We start from the raw sequence: 22187 nt of genomic DNA, 5'->3' as shown, positions 1-22187 counted from the left end.
AACTGATTCTCTCAACTTATTTTTACAGTCTAATTAAATTAATCTTAATTAATTAATTATACTAGAGAAGATTGCCTCAAGTCCACACAGATACTGAAAGCATGCCAAATCCAAAGCCAATAGGAGTTATTAATCAGCACCCTTGGACAGACAGCCACACCCCAGGGCTGCCCACTCAATTCCAGCTCCAGTGGAATTCCAGCTCCATCTTCCTTCCCCACGGCTTCCAGCAGGAGCACAGCTGGCCATGGAGTCAGGCACACATCAAACACGTCCCTGCCCCAAAGGAGCTGCAGGCAGAAGCCACTCCAGAACCATTTGCTTAAACGTTGCTTTGGCTTCCCCCATGCAAAGCACTTCCTGTGACACTTGACAAATGTCAGCATAATGAAGCTTGGAGTTGATTTCCATCCACCTCCTTCCAAGTGACTAGTAAGGCCTCAGACAGACTAATTCTTCAGAGAGCAGCATTTTCCTCCACTGTTGCCTGGGACAGCTGCCTGAGCAAGGTCTCATGGCTGAGAAGTTCCCTCTGGTTATACCAGAAGTTCCAGCCCTGTTAGGCTCATTAAAAGGATCAACATTTAGCTTAATGGTTAGGAGAGATCACTGTTAATTTTGAAGTGGGAGATGTAGAAATCAGTTATTGCCTCCATGAGTCTGGAATGCTGGATGAGTAACAGCAACAAGGGCTGATGTCCTGCTGCTGTGACCAGGGACAAGCCCATCCAGGCCACCCTGGCTCCACTGGCCAGGCAGGAGCCAGGAACCAGCCCTCCCATCTTCCTCCCCACACATCTGCTGTCTGCAGATGATCTCACAGGCACAACTTCAGCCACGTGAGCTTTCTTAGTAACCCATGAACGCTTACTAACTAATTTCTATTCAAAAATCTAGACATTTTCTACACTCTTGGAAGCATCAAACCCCATTTCCTGTCTCACTTTAACTATCTAATCTTGATATGTGGTACCCTAAAGCCTTTTAGTCTGTGACCTGGGGTAGAAAGCAATGGTGTAGGTTCCTTTTCCTGCCAGATCTGGGACAAGCAGACCTTCACCATTTAAGGCTACACAAGAACATTTCTTCCACAGCACAACTGCTCTAAATCATTGCTTTCAAAACTGAAACATGAGAATGAAGATTATGCCTGCTTGCATTCTGTGTGCTATAAGCAAGCGAGGTTGCACAGAATTTAGGCCAATTTTATTTGTATACCATGCTGTAACCTGATCTTTGATATTCCTTTTACACAAAACTGAACAGCCACAGCATCAGCTACATAAGAGTCTGAGCCCAAAACATAAAACATCTCCAAGCCCTGCTGCAGTGTCCTTCCTGCAGTGCAGGAAAGAAAAATTGAAGGTTTCAGGGGGTAAAATTGACATTCAGGACATGTGGTGTTAAAGCAGGAGAGACAGTTTTAACTGAGGAGAAATTTTATGGGAAGAATGTGTGTCACACGGTTTGTATCCAGTATTCAAAAGAACACAATATAGGGCTACAGCAACCATTTAAAAATATATCACATTTAAGAAGGGCCAGTTTTGCATGCTGGCAGTTTTTACTTCTGAAGCAGCTCTCATGCAAACTTCTGAAGTAGCTCTTTTTACAGCTCCCCTCCCAAGCTTTGTGGTAAACAATATTCACTGTTACCTTCCAGTCACTTAGTCCAGAGTCTTGTATATTGTTTAAAATGCAATGCAAAAGCATAAAATTAAAACAAAATTAAGATTTGATAGAAAATTAACAGAAGGAAAATGAGAGAGAGCTCTACAGCTGCTGCATTTCTTTTACTGTATGGATACTTCCAGCACTCTCTCAAATGAGCTACATTAGCATCTTTGGAGACCAAAGAATTATGGTTTCTGAACTCTTTGCCCTTAGAGCTGGGCAGCTGCTCAGAGAAGTTTCCAAATTATTCAATGCATTTTTGCAATACCTCCTAACCTAGAATGCCTGTCTAGAAGGCATATAACTCTTTTTAGTGATAGTTATATCCAAATTTATAATCCACTGGAAAAAAAAAAAAGTTAGTATATTAGCAGAGGCAGAGGATAACAAAATATCTTAAAGATGATGCTTTCAGGGCCACACTTTTTGAGTATAGTTTCATTTAACATTGTGAACTTAGGCTGAGATGGACAAAGATAAATGTTTTAATTGTTTAACTTCCACTGAACTCAATGGAAGTCAAACAGGGAAGTCCCAGTACCATTTTTACAAAGTGGGAGATATCACTGCCCACCAGCTGTTTCACTTCTGATCTCTGCCCAACAGTAACTCACAATTCATGTTTAAAGTACTGATATATCAATGACCATTTTTATAACCCATTAAATCACTGCCCTGAACTTAGCATGCCTAACTCCTACAGCACCATCAAGCTGGACTGGAGCATGAGAAGAAAAAGCATAAACAATCTCATCCTATGAATCCTGTCAATATAGCAAGCTATAAACTCAAACAACAGAATGACCCCACCCTTGAAAGAGCTCCAGGAAAGCAATGGGAAGCCAAACTTAATATTTTTAATTACCAGGGAAAACCTTCCATTCTATAACCACCTTAAACCTCCCCCATGAGCTTTACTGTACTGCACCCTAAGGCAGGGCCTTGGCCCAGCCTTCAAATTATTAAACACTTACAAAACAACACAGCACTGGATCTGCTAATTTCAGATTTTCCTTCTGTATCCAAGGGTTTGAGTGCATGTTGTGTTGCATTTTTCTTTTGCTCTGAACATAAGAAGGGCTCCCTTGGTGACATGGTTAACATGCCTCATCCAACCATTATCTAATTAAATAATTCACCCCCACCTCATTTTTTTTAAAGCTTAATAATCTATTTTCACATCAGTTTTACAAACTAGAACCTTTTTCTTGTTGTGCATGTGCCTTTTGATGGGAGGCAATTCCATCTCAAGGTTTTGTCTGCTGCAGGTTTCTGTCTCATATAGCCAAAAATACAGGTTCTGGCACAAAACCCCATCTAGATTTTCCTGTTGGTTCAGAGTCATGTAACTCCAGTTAAAAGCAGCAAGCCTGCAGAGAAACCTGAACATTTCCTGTGCACAATCACCCCCAAAACAACGCCTGTGCCCCCACAAGCAAAAGACACAGAATGTAAGAGGAAAATTGGAAAGGAAGCAGCAGAGTAGGAGTTTTTTGGTTCCAACAGTGAGCAAGGACTCAGGAAGCTGCAGCCTGAAGGAAGGGAGGCAATGCTGCAGCTGCCAGAAAACTGGATCAGATTCTGGGTTACTTCTGCAGCAGGCTGCCTGTGTGCTCCTAAGCAAGTGTTCTGCCTGTCATAGCAGGACATCCATGATGCGATAAGGAGTCTGGGTGCCACTTGATTCTGAAAACAGAAGCATCCCCTCCTTGTGGGACACATCCTCTGCCTCTGCAACCGTGGCAACTCCTTCTTGATCTGAACTACAGTGGCAATTCCTCCTGAGAGCTGAGAGGAGCAAAGAGTCGTGGTACTGACCATTTAACCTGCTTACAGGCTCAGAGGGACAAAAGCTCAACCTCTGCTGCTTAGAAGGGAACACCTCACGGCCTCTAAGGCATTTTACTGAGCGATTTCCTGTTGTCATCTTATTGCAAAGCTTCCATACCTTCTCGGTGAGGTCTCATGGGCAGCTCCTCACAGCACTAACTCCTTCTTCTTCACAGCAAAGAGACTCCAGCTCTCCTCCCTACCACCTAACCCACTCTTTTATAGCACTCATCCTTACTGGACACAGCTGTGGCCTATTAAGGGCAGCCCTATTCCTTATCCTTGGTAATTAGTACAGCTGCAGCTCCTCAGGGGTGAGATTGCCTTCTGCACCATCTCTGTTCTCTCACATTCTGTCCCCCCACAGTTTCCATTGCTGTGTAACTCTGACCCTACAAAGCCTTCCCACCAGACTGGCAGACCCTTCCAGAGGCACCACTCACATGCTCAAGAGCTGCCTTGCATAGATGAGCTCTCTCTTAATCCCCATTTGAGAGTGCCTGGGAAGGAGATGAGGCAGCTCTGTGGCAGGTGTCCATGGCCTGTGGTGTCCAGGTGTCCATGTCCATGGTGTGTGTGGCACGTGCATGCCAGAGACCAGAACCTCCAAGTCCCACTGCTCATGGATGTCAGCTCTGCCAAAACCCTCAGCCATGTTCTTCCCTCTTCCCACCTGGATTCACACAGCTTCCTTTCTGTGGGGAGCACTCAAAGGGTGGCCAGGGGCATGGAAAGCTCAAAACGTGCAGATGAACCCGAGCTCCAGTGCCTTGGAGTGAGGTTTACCTGGGAAATGCTGGGAATGAGAACATCACCTACCTGATTTCATCAGCTTCAGGGGCTTCCCTGCCTGATTAATTCAGTCCAGGTGGATTATGCTCACAACACAGGAACATATTGCACTTCTTCAGGAGATCTTACCCATCTCTCTCACCCTACACATCACCCATATCAGGATTCCTGTTAATTTGCAGATAGGGAAAACCAAAATCCAGTGAGAGCAACCAGGATGCCCTGAGCCACATGGCAAATGACAAATTAACCTTGGGCTACCCCACATGAAAAACAACATCAGACCAGGGCTGGAGCAGTTCTAAGTACAGAGTTACAGGTCACAGGGGACCATTGCTACATGCTTGTCCCATTCTAAAAATTTTATTTTCTCCTCCTCAAACATCTGCTGGAAACCACAGTTGGAGGGGAACTGGACCTCTGGTCTGATCCAGTACAGCTGTTACTATGTTCTCTCAGTTTTAGACATCAACCTGACCCCTCAGCGTTGGATACAAACACGTTTAGACTTGGAAGGAGTTCAGTTTTAGGACCTTGCTTTATGAATGTTTTGAATTAAAATGATTTATATGAACACATTTGCTCTTTGGATCTGGCAGCAGCCTGCAATCAGACCCAGCTTTTCTTAATATTTTTGGGCCATAAGCCATCCAGCTTAGGGATTTATTCATCTTAACGTGTTTAGCTTTGTAAGCACAATGCAGTAGTTACTGTTGTGCCTCCCAGCTGCTCTTCCATTTTTTATAAACTCATTTTCTCTGCTAACCTACTTTGAATTTTTTCTTCTAAAGCTGTTTTTAGTCTTCCCCTGCCCTCTTTTTTTTTTTTTTTTTTTTTTTCCCTCCCTAAAAACACTGGGATAAAACACTAGTGACTTGAATAGGCTCCAGCTTCTATATCCTGACTTTGGAAATAATTGTTCCCACTAATCCTTTTGAGTGCACTCCCAGTTCCATATATTCAAAGAGCTGTCCCCCCCATACACATACACACCCAATAGCTTCTGTTCAACAATCAGAGATCATGCATCAGCACATTGTTATTGCTGGTGCCAAGCAATTGGCTCAATTCTTGAGCCCCAAACTCACAAACTGCTCCTGATCTGTGGATGAAGGCTCCTCCAGCACTGCCACCACCCTTCCCACCTTGTCCTCCTCCCAGCTACTGGAAAAGAAAAAAATTATCTTGTATTCCAGCTCAGCCCTGCAGCCTGCCAGTCGATTCCTGGATCCCTTCAATTCAGTATCATAAATATACTTAACAAGGGAGTTTAATATAGATTTGGTAAGACAGCTCTTTGAGTGATACATAATTTATGTTGCCCTGTAGCATAGGAAGCCTTGAGTGGCGTCAGAGAGAACAGATTCAAGAAACTTGCCAGACAGCAGCACAGAGTGCCAAAGAGGGAGAGGAGTGGGGAGAAGGAGGAGACAGCGACCCAGGAAGGAGGTGAATGAAGATGAAAGAGTTCGATAGCAGGAAAAAACGTGAAAGACAGACAAGGTAAAAGGCACAGGGAACGGAAAAGGAGAGAATAGAGGAAAGGAGCTGAACTGAAAATGCGGACGGGCAGAGAGGCGCTGCGGGGTGGATAAGAGCTGAGAGAAGCGCGGAGAGGCGGCGATGAGGGGCAGAGCGGGCACACTCGATGCGACACGCCGGTCCCTGCAGCCGTGCCAGCCTTGGGGAGGGCACGGAGAGCCCCGAGCCTCCCGGGGCTGCGCTGCCCCCAGACCCACCCCGCTCCCCGCAGGCACTGCCCGCTTCCCTCCCGCAGCTCCAGGGGGGCTGGGCTCTGCTGTCCGCCTCATCCCGGGAGCTGCAGTGGGAACAGAGAGCGCTGATGTCGCCCTGTCAGCTGGGGAAGTTGGACAGGCTCTGCTGGCAGTGTCACCCAGCGGCGCCTTCATCCTTGAGTGACACCTTTGGCACCCCCGGCTCGAGGATGAGGGGCTCAGAGCTGCGCTGTGTGACATCCCTGCCCAAGAGACCTCAGCAGGTTTACTCGCAGGGATGAGATGTAACACAGGAAGCAGACAAAGCAAATGGAAGGACCAAGCTGGTAGACCACGGAACATGAACAATCCTTGTCAAGTCCATGGAATCTGTCCTGCCACCTGCCTAGGCTTTCACTCCTAAGAGACGCTGGCTCCCAGCTCCTGGAAGTCACTTTTTGGCTGGAGGACTCTCATCCAAACAGTTAGTGTCAAAGGGTTCTCTGTTAAACTCAGCAGCGACCTGTCACAGAAGTGTAAGGATACCTCAGAGATAGATCTCCATCAGGAGTGGCCTGATACATGGGAAGGGATACTAGGAAAGCACGTCTGATTTATTTTCTGGGATTTACGCAGTATGAACTGAATGCAACACAACGTTTGGCTCCAAACAGGACCCCTGGTGAGCAGAACAGATGGCTATATTAAAAGGAAAAAAACCCTAAACACAAGTGGACTAGCCAAGAGCCTCCACAGAGGCTGAGGAGGGGGGACTGGCCCTGAACACTCAGTTTTCCTTCTGCCTGCAGTATCCACGATGAGGTTTACTATTACTTCTGTTCATGGAAAGCAGCCAGGATACTTGCTGTTGTGCCAAACTGGAGAAAAAACAGCCTTTGCCTCACCAAGTTCCCAATATAGTTAGTTCAGACCAAAGTGCTCCTTGGGTGTCTCTTCTCTTGCACACGTGTGGCTGTGCACAGACCCATGAGCTGCCACACCAAACTCTGCAAGGGAATCCATCAGGGGAGCAGGTGTCTGGTCATTGCCACTGCTGCTCTCTGTGCCTGGGCATGTAGGCTAAAAATGGTAAAATTTGCTCCCTTCATCCCAAGTAAAGTGCTCAGGAGCTGCAGGGAGTGAGCTTCCCTGGTGAAGGGGAGTAGCTAATAACTGTGCCCTTAGAAGGAGAAGCATTGATTGAGGGCCAGGCTTTAATCCCTCTGCTTTTGTCCCACAGAAAGGGGACTGTGCTCCTCTCCTGCTCTGCAAGATGATGTGACTGTCAGTATGCTTTCACCTCCATCAGCCAATGCTTACCAAGTATTTCTAAAGCTGCTGACTGGCCAATGCTGGGGAAACATTCCCTGGGTTTTCCCTGCTGCCTGATGCTGTGTGTGGCTGGCTATTCACGGCCAGGATCCCCGTGGTGGCCATCCCTGCGCTCACCCCTCTGAGAGCGTGGCCTACATTTGTGTCTGTTTTCTTTGGCATTCTCCAGCATTTCCCTTGGAAGGAATGGCCAATAATACAGTTCCTACTCAGATATCTCCCTCTGACAGAGTGCTTCTATAAAGATTATCATTCTTATGCTTGGGAGCCTCATGCTGTTCCACTGCCTCTTTCAGGCTGTTCTCCCCTGGGGAAAGGGTCACAAAACCCAAAAAGTACACAGAGATTTGCAATAAGATCTGCTCTCTAATTCTTTTTCCCCCTAATCTGAAAAATGTGGCAAGTAAACTGCAGATTTTGTAGAAATTGTCCAAGAAAATTTCGAAAAGGTTTGTGCTCCCCATGACCCAAAATCTGCCAGCTTTGAAAGAAATATTTAGATGAAGCTCCTCCAAAAGTTTACAGAAGAGAGTAGCTATTTCTTGTAAAAATAAATCCATGAAAATCCCAAAGAATTTCTCTTGAAAACTAATTTTAGTGGAAATTTTTCAGGTAGTTTCAGTCAGTTGTGGAGCTCAGCATACCTTCTGGTACTAGAGTCTGATTTCACAGGCCTGGGGACCTGGGAGCTCCCTACAGCAAAACCAGAGGGAAAGTTGAAAAAGAAATTTTTTAAGTTCCATTATTTTTTTGCAGTGATATTGATCCTTTTCCCCATAAAAATTCCTACAAAAATTAAAAACAAAAATAGAAGCGGGAGTTAAATATCTGTGTGTATGTGCACACTTTTGAGTAAGAATTAAGCATTTGACTTAGAAAACAGATGGGTGCCTCACTCAGCCCCTGAGGGGATCTGTATTGCTGTGCAACGTTTACATAAGAGAAAAAGGAAAGGGGATTTGCCTGGGGTCAGACTGAAGCCAGCAGGGTCCTTGCAGGGAGAAAGGCTGCCTCATGGGGAAATATAAAACATCCAGAAATGGGACACAGGAAAGCAGCTCCAACACCAGTTCATCCAGCACTGTTGTATGATTGAGATGGAATTGTTTAGGTCCTAATTTCCCTGCTCTTAGTAAGTGGGCAATAGTGATAGAGCCTCCTCTTGGGACAAAAGTGCTTTTCCAGCAGACGTGCTGGCTCTGCAGCCACGCTTTCAGGATGGGCTTGGTGTCTGACTGCCAGATCCAGCTCTTTGATACATTACAGAGAAGAAAAGGCAATGATCTCCACTTTCCTAAGGGGAATCCTTTCAAAGTGACTAGAAAGTCACCAGCTCTAGCCTGGTGGCATAAATCACTTTGGTGAGCCTTCAGGTATGTCCTGTGACTCCACTTTGTCACTGGCTCTGTTTGCCAGAAGGGAATCATTGAATCTCCTCAGTGATACCACATAACCTCCCACAGCTGCCTGGGCAATCCTCCTCCAGGGGAACCCAAGCTGCTTGTGAATCAGCTCCTGAGCTGCAGGAGTTTATAGGACTGAACTTTAAAGAAATCAAAAGCAGAAATGGATTTGGAAAGCTTTGTGTGCGTTCTGGCAGCTCAAAAAAAGTGTCACAGCCACGCATTCGCACCCCACAAACAGTGGTTCACAGGTGACAGTTATGGCACTGGCATCCCAAGCAAATCCCTTCTCCAGCATTAACCCAAATGCCAGCTCTCTGAAGACTCCTGGTTTGTCTGAGCCTCTCCTTATTTGAGACATCAGGCTTCCATTCTTAGCTGCTGGACTAGATGGAACACTGAGGGTCAAATCCATAAAATACCTGGATCTCTGTAACTTTTCCTTGCATCATAAGGAGTCGTGTGCCATGTGCTGGAGTGTGTCAAGAGAAGGGCCATGAAACTGGTGAAGGGACTAGAGCACAAATCTGATGAGGAGTGGCTGAGGGAGCTGGGGCTGCTCAGCCTGGAGAAGAGGAGGCTCAGGAGCCTCAGAGGAGGCTGTAGCCAGGTGGCTGTTTGGGGGCTGCCCATCACTAATCTTCAGCCACCCAGATTCAAGTTTCGTGTCCAACTTCCATCATCCTTTTGCAGATCTGCCTGGACTGACAGAACTTGGAATCTGGAGTCACACCTTTTCTGTTGTGAAAGTTTTCCAATTCCAGTTATTCCACACAGGGGAGAAGCACCTGCCTGTGTTTTCATGTCCCAGATGGGAACATGCCATCACACTCACCCATGTGAGAAAAGTCCATGTCAAAGCTGTCTATTTTCACTGCCTGATCATCTGGGACACAGAGCTCAGGACGTTGCAACTCTGCCCCATTTCCCACTCCAGGTAAAGGAACATAAAGGCAGCTCAAAAGAAGGATGTGTTTTTATTCAACAAGAGCTCCTGACTTGCTTTATTTTTCCCCATGTAAGCAGCTACAAACAGATGTCTCAGCCTCCTGTACCAGTCACTCATTTAACAGCAGCTCTGCCTGTTTGTACAGCGCCCTTGTTCTCAAACCCTTCACTCATCGTTACACAGAGATAAACTATCAATGCTCAGCCTTGTGATGCTGCAAGGAGGGGGGCTGATTCTTCAGGAATAAGGAAAACAGCACATGAGAGGGATCAAATCACCAACCCTGCACAATTTGGTGTTAGTTCCTCTCTGTTCCAACAGGATCACATGTTTTTAAGCCATCTAAGGGGGAGCAGTCCCTCAAGACAGGTTTTTAAAATGCATTCATAGAATATGACCTTTTGCTGGCCTCCTTTCCTCGAGATGCCTCTATTCTGCCCCTGATACCACACTGTAATATTTAAGTCTCAAACACCTACACAAAGCCTTGGAGTTTTTACCAGTTCTTTAGACTTCTACTTTTACTTCCTTCCAGTATCTTTCACCTCCTTCCTTCCAGAGCAAGAAAGGCTTTGCAAAGGAGCCACATAATCACAGGAATGTCACTGTCAGAAACTGTAAGAACTAAATGCTTTGAGCTATCATTTAAAAAAAAAAAACCCAACCAAACCAAAATCCCTTTCCTACCCCAAGTTAGCCTCTTGTTAGGATCACAGTTCACCAGTAGTTCAAAACAGACACATTTCCTGCTCGTGTCTTTGTCACATCAGTGTGACCACTAGACTGGGGCCACAACCCCCTCCCAAAATTCAGCCCCAATTTCAGCATCAGACACACCCTACACACACTGCTCTCCCAGGATCACTGGCTTTGTTCCTGCCTTCCCGAATCAAAGAAAGCCACTCTAGAGCATGGAGGAAAGATTACATTTTCTGCTTTATCTGGTACAAAAGGAGCAAACAGAACTCACCATTGAATGTAGGCACTTCCAATGTGCACCCAAAGAAATCTCTCCCCCTTTCCTGAGCAAGAGAGGCACAAGCTGGCCCTTACCCCTGGTTTTAAAGAGTAATCCATCAGGCAATGATACAATAACTGCCTATCAACAAAACTTCTTTTAAGATATATACAATTTTCATCCCTTAATTGCGAGAGCCAATCCATCACATTACCCATCTATAACAAGGGCAACCAGCTGATTTGGCTTTTGTAAACAGCTGTTTCCTTCCACTGCCAAAAAAACCCTGCCTGAATGATTAATGAAGGAATTAAGATTAGGTGTGATGGATCCCATCCCTCTTGTTGCATTTCAGAGCTGATGTTTTGAAGAAACACTGTCCTTGGTTTCAGAAACAAACCCATGGACTACTTAATCTGCTTTAGCATCTTGTGTAAGACATAAGCCAGCAAAAATTGTTCAGAGGAAGTTTAAAGCCCAGCCACTGACAATCATAGAATCATAGAATAGTTTATGTTGGAAAAGACCTTTAAGATCATCAAGTCCAGTCACTAATCTAATACTGCCAAGGCCACCACTAATCCATGTCTCTAAGCACCACATCTGCATGTCGTTTGAATTCTTCTGGGGATGGTGACTCAACCATTTCCCTGGGCAGCCTGTTTCAGTGTCTGACAAGCCTTTTGTTGAAGAGAGATTTTTCCTAATATCCAGTCTAAACTTCCCCTGATGAAGCTTGAAGCCATTTTATCTTGTTAGTATTGCTTGTCACTTGGGAGAAGAGACTGTCCCCCACCTGGCCACAGCCTCCTTTCAGGTAGTGTAGAGAGCCATAAGGTCCCTCCTGAGCCTCCTCTTCTCCAGGCTGAACACCCCCAGCTCCCTCAGCTGTTCCTCATGTCGCTTACTCTGCAGACCCTTCACCAGCTCCACTGCCCATCTCTGGGCTTGCTCCAGCATCTCAATGTCCTTCTTGGATTGTGAAGGGACGAAAACTGAACCCAGGATGTGAGGTGCAGCCTCACCAGTGCCCAGTACAGGGGGTGACCCCTTCCCTGGTCCTGCTGGCCACACTGTTTCTGATACAGGCCACGATGTCATTGGCCTTCTGGGCCACCCAGGCACACTGATGGCTCATGTTCAGCCGGCATCTCCAGGTCCTTTTCCACCAGGCAGCCTTCCAGCCTCTCTTCGCCAGGTGTGTAGTGATTCATGGAGTTGTTGTGACCCTTCACGGAGGTGCAGGACCCAGCTCTTCATCTTGCTCAACCTGACACAACTGGCCTCAGTCCCTTGATCCAGCCCCTGCAGATCCCTCTGCAGAGCCTTTCTGCCCCGCCCCAGGTCAACACTCCCACCCAGCTTGGTGTTGCCTGCAAACTGAGGGTGCACTCCATCCTCTCATCCAGATCATTGGTAATGATATTAAACACAATACCCAACCCAAAGAGAAGATCTGTCTCTAATCCCCTGTAAGTTTGAGTCTTGTCTTGTCTATGTCCTGAAGGAAGAGAATTTAATATTGCTTGCAAAATCCCTGGCTTTTGGATAATCTACATTATTGTAACTCTGGATGAGCTTGTTTTTCATAAAAATATCATGGTTTTTTTTAACCTTGCTGAGCTCTTGATCACAGCAAGTATCTTGTGCCTATTAATACCGCGAGGCAACTGTGAGGGGAGACTGGCTGCTCTCAACACTTTTAAAGCATGCAACTTTGACTCTTTCCCAGGTTTTCTAGACAAACCCCAGGGAGAAGACAGCACCCCACTGGACACAGATGTGTCCGTTGGTTTAGCAATGTGATTCCTCCTGTCTCCCCAGGGCATGAACCCTCACCTCCGGATCAACGGGCCGATGAACATCAACCACTACGCGACCAAGAAGAGCGTGGCAGAGAGCATGCTGGACGTGGCGCTGTTCATGGCCAACGTCACCCAGCTCAAAGCTGTGCTGGAGCAGGGGACGTCCTTCCAGTACTACGCCACCCTCATCGTGCTCATCAGCATCTCCCTCTTCTTCCAGGTGATGATTGGGATTCTCCTTATCATCACTGGTAAGGTGGCCACCAAGGCGTGTGCACCCTCACGGGGCAGGGTGCCCTGTAGATGGGCTGGCGAGGGGGTGGAAGGGAGAAGCTTCTTCCCCCAAACCATTCCCCTCTGGCTCCATCCAGGGCTGGATGTGGGTGGTAGGGCTGTCAGTGTAACACAGAATGGTGGGTGGGTTGTTTCTCGTTCGCACATCTCGGAGCACAACTCTTCCTTCACTTTCCCACTGCTGACCCCCTGCTCCAGTGAAAGAGTGGGGATTTGGCCAAGATGGGCCTCTTGCTGCCCCTGCTGTTGTGTGCTCCTTCATGCAGCTCTTGCAGACACTACATTTTAGCTGTATTTTACATCTTACTTCATCTGGGACTTAACAATTTTGGCAGAGCTATTCCCTATGCTTATCTCACATTTAATCAATCCCACAGTTTTCCTAGTAGCCTACAGACAGTACATTAACACCAGCATTGGTTTGCTGGTGTTTGCTCAGTGTTTCATCTGATATAGGAGTTGCTGTATTCCAGTCTCCAACAGATTCCCAGTATTAAAACTCTGCAAAATTCTGCATTTTCCTGAATATCCTACATGGGTTTTTATGGGGGACAGAGGAATGGGGGCTTTGGAAAATCTGTGACATGTTCCTTCCCCTGTCATACACACCACAGCTTTTCCTGGTGGCAGCTGTGATGGCTGGAGCCAGCTGGGAGGAGAAAGGGGACAAGGGACCACAGCATGGCTGCTGTTTGCATGGCTTATTGGCCAGACAGCCCTGGTAACCAGGGTATTGCTGTATCTGAAGGCATCAATGTCCATCAGCCAGGACTGATCCCATTCATGTACCCAGGGATGATAGCTGTGCCACCACATAGGTGAGGTCTGGGTGTCAGGGAGGAATTGCCTCCCAGTGCAAGCAGAGCATTGTTGCCCTTGTCCCCCGAGTCCCATAGCCTGCCCTCACCATATCCCATGGCCAGGCAGTGCTGGTGGGACCACAGCATGCATCTGGCTAGTGTGCAGCAGCAACATCCCTATTTAGGGTTGACCCATTGCAGGACCACGGCACTTCCACGGCAAAACAAAGAATTTTGCCAAAAAATCAAAACAAGATGATTTTTTTTCTCTGCTCCAGCCTTCTATGTCATCCTGGAGCAAGCTGTGGCTCCTGTAGCATTCCTGTGACTACTCCCTCTGCTTTGTGGCCTCAGCACTCAGCGGCACCACAAACATTTATGAGGCAGGGGAGGCTTGCAGGAGCAGGGGGACTTGGAGTCACTCTGCAAACCCCTTTCTCTTTTTGCATCGTATTGCACAGCTCGTCTGAACCTGAATGATATTGCAAAGCAACCCCGCCTGAATATACTCAACAACGCTGCCACAGCTCTCATCTTCATCACAGTCATCCTCAACATCTTCATCACAGCCTTCGGGGTGCAGAAGACAGGCCTCTACCCTGGCAGGAATTTTGGACCTTATTAACTCATGGGGCAATGGACTCAGGTAAGAAAGGGTGAGCTCCCATCACTGCCAGCCCCTGGGAGAGCTTTCAGTCAGAAAACATCACTGCAAGGTGATGATGGCAAATTAACAAAGCCTTTCCAGAGGCACATTGCTGTCCCACAAAAACCTGCAGCCATTGAACAAATTCTCTCAGAGGAGCAGCAGCTCTCCTCACTTGGTCTCTAAAGCAAGAACATCAAACATCCCAGCTGCTGGGATTTATCAGCAGCAAGTGGTTTTTGGGAGGCTGCAGAGCTCATGCTAGACACAAATAGCAGCTGTGGATGGGAGCTAACGCTGGGGAAGAAAACTAGGTGTGTTCTGGGAGGAATCCCAAGACAGCAGCACCATCTGAGCAGAAGAAAAGGAACATGCTGGGCAAGGCAGGGGGGGAAGAGCTCTTTACAACAGCCAGTGTAGTTTGGCAGGGACTGTTTTAAGCACCTAATGCTCATTTTCAAGGAAGCCCTGTAAATAAGAGATCATCCAAATGGCTGGGTTTCCATGTCATGTCAGTGAGGGAATGACATGTTCTTAAACCAAAAGCACTTTAGCTCAAGAAGCAAAATTAACATTTCTTGTTTACATGACCTGCAAAATGTAAACACAGTTTAAATGCCACATACCAGGGCAACAACCAACAAGAAAGCTCAACAGACACATGCTATGGTAAGGACTGATCCAAAGGCCAAAATCCTCTACAGAAACATTGCTGGGATTGGGATTGCTGGTTTGGGATGCAGAGAGGGGCAAGTGATGAAGAGCAGCACCCCACATGTGTAGAGGCAGTTGTGGGGTCGAGCAGTGGCTGTGACTGCTCCTGCACACAGAGGAGCCTGAGGTGACCTTACCAGTGTTTCCTGTCTTCCCTGCAGGATGTGAGCAGTGCAGCTCTCCTCCATGTTTCCACTGACCTCAGCAGGAGCCCATGGACGAATTCAGAAAACTGGGTTAAACTTCAAAACTCTGTATCATAGTATACTGGCCCCTTGCTGTAATGCTTTTGCAGTTCAGAGAGGTAGGAATATTGTCTTTCCAACCTAGAACAAACTTTGCAAGAGAAAAGTGCAGGAACAGCAGCAGGTATACATTTTGAAAGTGCAGTTCTGTAAATCTTTTCTTATTTTAGCTGCCTGCTTCACGTATATTAGCTCATTTGGTAGAGAAGACTGAATGAATTAGTTTGTAGGCTAAATAAATAAGTCCAGCTTTTTTTTTGTCTCAAACATAAGTTGATGTCCTTAAAGCAATTCTATGTAATAGTTTACCTCCCACATGTTGGAATGGATTTCTCAAACTAAGTTTTCCTAGGAGGATAGAATGGTGTGTGTACATGAAGATAGCCAGAACCAGTTCAAATGTTTTCCTAGTTGTTTAAAATTAAATGTAACATAGTTAAGAAAACAATCAGATATTTCCAGCCCTGGAATATTAACAAGGACAGAAAATAGTTATTGTGGTCTGATGTCATCATCAGTGACCAATCAGGAATGATGTCAGCATAGCCTGACAATACTTAATAGAAAATGAAGAAACATTATACATAAGGACACAGCCTAGCCTAGCCTATTGCACAACCGCTGCAATGAAGAATTACAGTTGAATAGCTTATTATTTTAAAAATCACTATTATGATTTATTCTTATCACTAATATAAATGTTTCTAAATGTAATTGGTTTATAATGACAACTCTGGTAATTCTCTTGTATTAGAACCATTTGTTTCTGTAAGAAAAAAATCCTTTGAATTAATGAGTTTCAAGATTTTTATGAAAGAGTAAAAATTTTCAATCCTAAATTTTTTAACTCTATAGTCATGGTGAAAAATGGTATTTTAATAGCCTTATGTAAGCCTATTTGAATAATTACATGTTCTTTTGATTATTAAATGATTTTTCCATTGTACTGCAGAATCAGAGTTTAATATGGACTTCTCATTTTGTATATCCTTGCCACCCCTGAGACAGAAATGCCATGACAGCATCCTCACATCAGTCTTCAGGAGCTACTGGCAGTGTCTGACTCTTAGATACAGATTTCATTTGTATTTGTCTTTCCATCCATATTTGTCTTTACAAAACCAAATTTGTGTCAGTCACACGTGGTGCTTTTTTTGAGAGGGTGTGAATGATCTTGCCCACCAACTGGTGGCTAAGGCCACCAGCCAGCAGCAGCTCAGCACCTGCAACCGACAGTGACTTTTTTGAGCTGAAGGAAAGTTGCATAATAAGGGTAGGGTGGAAAATACTAGTTATGTGTTTTCCAGAACCTGAAGTGGTAAAGCTGAGCACAGTCTGAGATCTGTTAGGTAAAGCAGGCAGAGACTTGTCCTCCACTTTTTCTCAGGGATGACAGGTCTGGGTGACTCTGAGTTTGCTGCTCAACTTGGTCCTCAGTCTTTGCTCTGACTGGCAGCAGGGAGGGGTGGATGTTTCTGGGAAGCCTGTTATCCTGCCTCCTTTAGAAAAATGTTTCATTCTAGAGGTAGAGGAGGAATGAGTTGTAGGCACAGCAAAACCACAAGCCAAGGGCTGTCAGCCACTACTGGCTGGCTGGGTTTGTGGAAAGGTAAAAAATTACACATCCTGCATGCAGACCCCAAACCCCAGCACTCATTGCTTCATGGAGCAGGAGGCAAAGCAATTAGCACTGATGACTGAGTGTAAAGAGAGGGGAAAATATAAAAGGTTCAGATGGGAAAGAAACAGTGAGGGCAATTTCATTACCAGATTTTAACTTTATCATTGTTTCAGAGAGCTACTGGATTGGGTATGGCAGCACATGAGGCCTGCATGAGCAGAGGGGGCTCCCTGCCACTCATCCCAGGCAAGCAAAGGCTGGCAGCACACTGGAATACTTTCCCTCTATCTCCTTTAATATTAATAATTTCTTGCTATAGTGAAATCATACTCATCAGCAAACTTGGCTGCCTTTTACCTTCTTTGTGTGTGACTCCCATTGCTTCCAAGCTTTTGATACTCTAAGAAGGCACAGTTGAAATGAAGATGGGCCAAAATTGAATTCAAATAAGCAGCTGCTGTGAAAGAGCTGACCTCCCATTTGCAAAGGTCTAGGCTCCCACCTGTGGTCTTCTCCAGGAACTGTCCTCTGCTTGCCAGGAAAGCCATTGTGTTTTCCACATTCTCTCATCACATCAGACTCATGCTTTGCTGGAATGTGTATTTGTCCACTGCTTCCACCTTGTTTCACATGATAAATCCAGGTAGACAGGAAGAAAACTGTTTTGTTGCCATCCCATTTTCCACAGATCTGGAGGGGACTGAAGCAGGGCTAACCTTGCCTGCTGCATCTCCCACTCACCCCTTGCTGCAGAGCTCTTGCTGACCTGGGCTGAGAGTGATCTCCCTGGTACTGCCTGTGCTTTCAGCTAATGAAGACAAGAGGAGCACACCTGGATTCTAATTCCTGCTGCACAGTGATGCAGGTGCAAGTGAACACACAGACAGAAGAGAGCTCTTGTAGGAAGACAATGTATTTATAAAACACAAGGGAGAATCTGTATGTCCCCCAGCTCCAACAGAAAGGTGGCCCAGGAGTCGTCTTGAAGGCACAGAGCCACTTTAAGGCAGATACAAGTCAGATTTTCAACACAAGGCATCTGTATCTAAAAAACAATCAGCTTCAGACATTTGTAGGCAATGAGGAAAGATGTTCATGCCGGGCAAACATTAAGACAATGATGAAACAAGTAATAATTTTCACACGATACACTTCGCTCAGATTAAAAGCCAGCCCTTCTTCATTCCCTTGATGACCTGCAAAGCAAGCCTGAGCACCAGTCCTGAATACACAGTCACATTTATAGGCAGAGCCCCCTTACTCTGTACCTCACATTTGGTGGCCCAGACTCCCCAGGCTGGTCACATCCTACCCTGGAGAAGGTCTCTTTTGCAGCATTGTCCATCATACCCCAGCCACAGAGCTTCCGGAGCAGCTTGCTCCTGGCCTGAAGCAAGGAAAATCCTCTGCAACTGACTTCCTCCAGCTGGCCAAGCAGGACACAGCCAGGATGCACATGAAGGCCAGAAACTCCAGCACAGCTTCCCAAAAAGATCCTGGTGACAGAAATGTGACCAACTGTTGAGGGGAGTCAGCTTCCTGGCCATGTCCTTTCACTGCATAGCTGCGGGATCTGCTCCTGCTGTGCTTCCTGCTCTCTCCCTCTCTGTGACTCTGTCTGGGAAGAAAAACTGCAGCTTGCTTTGGAAGAGGGGCAGCAGCCTCAGAGTGAAGCCCAGCACTGCTCCTGCAAGGTTTGCTGCTGGCCAGCAAACTGGGGAGTGTGGAGCCCCTTCTCTCCCTACACCCTGTAGTGAGGTCTCTGAGCATGTGGACTGGAAGACAGTTTTTATTCCCATGGGCTCTTCAAGCTCCTCCATGGAGGCTGCCAGCTAGTGCCAATTAGTATTAATCACATTTACTACTTGCTTGGATAGCAACTGAGTATTCCCACCGGAAGGGAAGAACATTTGAGATGGAAGCTTTGACAGTGGGCAAACTGGCCATTGGGAAACTGGACTGAAAACCAGGAACTCCTTACATCTCCATCAAGGAGTCCTCATGAGGTAGTTCTGCTTACCACTGGCCTGGGTTACAAGGTGTGAAGTAGAGTCACAGCTGAAAAATGGGGGCAAAATCCTCACATTCTCCTGGCAGTGCTGCACTGAGGGGTGCACCCTACTGTCCAGTCCACTCTTCCTGACTGTCCTCTGTGGTGGGGAAGACTCATGGCATTTATGCCAAGTGAGTTACCTCTAATTCTTACCAGTGTCCACAGATGGATGCCAGCTGCTAACTTTAGGTGCTGCAGACCACATCCACAGCCAGATGTGAAAGCACAAGGTACAAATAACTCCTCCTTCCCGTGCCTGATTTCCAGGCTGCCACCAAATGCAGTAGTTCTCCATGTGCAGACCAGGCACCGTGGTGTTCCCAGCGTGATGGGCCCAGACAGCTGCTGCTGCTGACGCCCGGCCGTGTCCGGGCACTCGCCCTCCCGACAGCCTCTCCCCATTCCACAGGCATTGCGCGACACAGCCAGCCTGGACAGGCTGTGCAGGCACAGTCCTGGAGCCTGGAAAGCAGCTCACCTACACACTCGTGGAGCTGTGCCTGTGTCTGAGGGAAGCACAGGCTCTGGCTTGCACTGAGAGCATGACTGACACTGCACATTCCAGGGAGAAGCAGAGCTTATTGCAACATTGCATCGCAGGACTCTGGTCTCCCAAACTCCTATAACACTTCAAACAAAAAGTGTTGACTGTTGTCAGCCTCTTCCCTCTCACCGCAACTGCCATGATTTAATTTCTTAGCATCTGCATGGGTAAAGTATCTTCCCTCAATAGGAAGACTACTCTGGCTAAGGCTGCCTCTTCTGGGATATTCAGTGTCTCCATTCTGGCAAAGGCTCCATGGATTCAGAGACACAGCCATCTCTTGTGTACTTCTCACCACAGCTGCACACTGCACAGCAGAACTTTTTGGTATCTGGCTGACTTTTTCTAAATCCATCACTCACAAAACCCAGACTGATGCAAACAGATGATTTGACATGATTTCTATCTCACGTGCCAGAACTTGTATGTTCAGTTTTCTACTGCAATAGCGGAACTTGATGGACTCATCAAGCACCACACAGTAATAAATGAATGCCTATTCTGAATTGGCATCTACTCCATCAGCAAAGAGCAAAAAAGTCTAGTACCAGTCAGCTTTGCTTGTATTCTCCATACATCCATTACTCCTTCCCAGCAACTCCCCACAGAACTGACCACCATGAGCAGCATCCTATGTCACACCCTCCCCTCAAGCTTGAGCCCTTCTTAGCATGGTATGGGGACACTGAAGCTGCAGTGTGAAGCACTGAGTGAGCTGGGATTTCTGGGTTTACATAGTCTTCTAAAATGGTTACAGGGTAAAAAAAATCTTGCCTTACATTAACAAGAGTTTTAGGGGATGAGACTTCCCTGTAGCACCAGGCCAGCTGTTCTTCCATCAATGACAGCATGGGTTTGTCCATCCTTTTGCTCACTCAATGCTCTTCTGTCCTCACTGTTCGTTACACCCAGTGCCTGTGCCAAGACCTGAGGCCACCTCCTCGTACCAAGCCAGAGCTGCCAGGGCTGTTCCAGAGATGAAGCACCAATGGCTGTGCTGGTTCTCCAACCAAGGAGCCTGCTGTATACTTAAGAGTCAAACTATGACAAGACACAACTGTGAGGCCATAACTTATTAAATTAACTTTTAGATGCTGCATAAATGTACAGAATTTTGAGAGCAGAAGACTCTGACTCCTCTTCCGACAAATCACAATACTTCAACTAATAAAATATTGCCACTTCTTCCCTGCTAGGGTTTCCCTGATATTGTTAGGACAAACACATGTCTGTCAGATAAGGCTGCAAAGTTCCTCCTGAGATGCTCTGTTAGCTTCTCTGTATAGCCCCTCCACTACCCTCAGGCAGTGTGTCAATAATTTAGGTGGAATTGTAACATCACCCTTGCCAGCTCACCCAGCTACAGGCAAACATGGCTCCTGTAAGGGAAATGTATTTGCAACTCCATCCACAGCCCGTAATTTGCTGAACATGAGCACAATTTTTCATAATGACCAAAGTGAAAAGCACAGAGAAACATCTAAGCACCTAAAGCAGCCTAAAGTGCTTATCAGCTCCTCTGCATCCAGATTTCCTTAAGTCAGCACATGGGCATGTGGGTGCAATACAGATCAGAGAACTTTGGTCTCCTGTCCAAAATAATGGGTACTGGATAGATGGCAAAGGAGAGGAAATGGGGACGGTTGTGAGTTCTTTGCCTTTTTGTTTTTCACTCAAGTTTTGAAAGAGAAGCTGCGCTGCTCTACATAAACCATTCTAGGCTTAGCTGGGATTTGTGTCTGTTAGGTGCAAGACACAACAGGAAACAGGGCACCTCTCCCACTGTACCTTCCACCAGACTGCATGGCAGGAAATACAAGTGCTTCCCTTGACACCTCCGCCTCACGCCTTCCCAGCCACACGCAGATCCCGTGTCTCGCATGCAGCGGCTGACAAGAGAAGCTCCCGCTCCACTAGCCTGATCACCCCTTCCTCAACTGTGCCATGCCATCAGAGGTCTCTGGAGGCAGAGGAAGAGTTTGGGCACTCAGCTGCATGCCCCAGTAAAGTGCACATCTGGATGAGATGGTGGACAGCGCTGCCAAACAGCTCTGGGGTTGAAGGCTACACTGTCTTCAGCTGGCGCCGGTTCCACATGCCCCGCTTTGAGTGAAACCAGTGGAAGAAGTTCCTCAGGGAGAGACGCTCCACTTCCAGCCCAGCCTGTAAGATCCTGGCAGACAGAAGAGTAGACTTAGGGAAAATTTCATCACAAAGACACTGAGGGACTCAGCCCCAGAAAAATTCTTTTTAAGTTGTGCTGTTGATAAGGGACTGCAAGCAAATTGGATAGTCCAGAATAGCTCAGGGGTACCCCGTATCCATAAGCAGGAGTCTAATGACACTTTCTGAGTATTTATGCACCCTTGAGCACAGGACTAGTCAGGAGTGCCTGCATATGCCAAGATAGGACAAAAGATGGCTGGCAGCACTGGATTGCAGTCAGCTGACAGAAAAGACAGGACAGGGCCCAAACCCTAGAACTACAAAGCCAGAGGCCCAGGATTTGTGCATCCCTCCTCACAAAAACCTCAGAAATTTTAACTGTACCTCATAATCTTTAAATGCTTCTCCACCAGCTGGTCTTCAAGGCTAAATGTTATATGGGAAATGTGAGGGATCACACTGTGCTCTGAGTCCCTGAAGAGGACAAAGTCTTCACAATCACCAGTGCCTGATCTGCAGGAGACCAACCAGCAGTGTGGCTGGAAGGCAGCAGAAAACAGCTCTTCTCTTACTAGTGGCTGCAATAGAGTGTTTTGTGTCTCCTCACCTGCTAGGTTTGAGGTCAAGGTTATGGTGGCAGTAGTCA

General features: G+C 46.6%; 2 protein-coding genes across 11 annotated transcripts in view; one reads left to right on the top strand and one right to left on the bottom strand.

The window, feature by feature from the left end:
• Positions 1 to 19472, top strand: part of NINJ2 (ninjurin 2) — a 48849-nt gene extending 29377 nt beyond the window's left edge. For 5 of the 7 annotated variants that reach the window (XM_041484331.1, XM_041484334.1, XM_041484333.1 and 2 more), the window contains 3 exons: positions 12478 to 12709; positions 14014 to 14198; positions 15074 to 19472. In XM_041484331.1, the coding sequence (XP_041340265.1) occupies positions 12478 to 12709; positions 14014 to 14177 (396 nt within the window). In that variant the 3' untranslated portion in view covers positions 14178 to 14198; positions 15074 to 19472. Of the gene's footprint in view, positions 1 to 5625; positions 5800 to 9591; positions 9684 to 12477; positions 12710 to 14013; positions 14199 to 15073 lie in introns of those variants that run through there. The other 2 variants (XM_041484336.1, XM_041484330.1) reach the window with 2 other exon arrangements.
• B4GALNT3 (beta-1,4-N-acetyl-galactosaminyltransferase 3) overlaps positions 17674 to 22187 on the bottom strand; it is a 64349-nt gene continuing 59835 nt past the window's right edge. For 2 of the 4 annotated variants that reach the window (XM_041484327.1, XM_041484329.1), the window contains exon 20: positions 17674 to 21548. In XM_041484327.1, coding sequence (XP_041340261.1) covers positions 21440 to 21548 — 109 coding nt within the window. In that variant the 3' untranslated portion in view covers positions 17674 to 21439. The remainder of the gene's footprint in view (positions 21549 to 22187) is intronic. The other 2 variants (XR_005956552.1, XR_005956553.1) reach the window with 2 other exon arrangements.

The sequence above is a fragment of the Pyrgilauda ruficollis genome, unplaced genomic scaffold (assembly GCF_017590135.1).
Source record: "Pyrgilauda ruficollis isolate IOZ18807 unplaced genomic scaffold, ASM1759013v1 scaffold66, whole genome shotgun sequence".
Lineage (NCBI taxonomy): Eukaryota > Metazoa > Chordata > Aves > Passeriformes > Passeridae > Pyrgilauda > Pyrgilauda ruficollis.
Note: the sequence above shows the minus strand (reverse complement) of the source record. Positions and strands in the feature narration are given on the sequence as shown.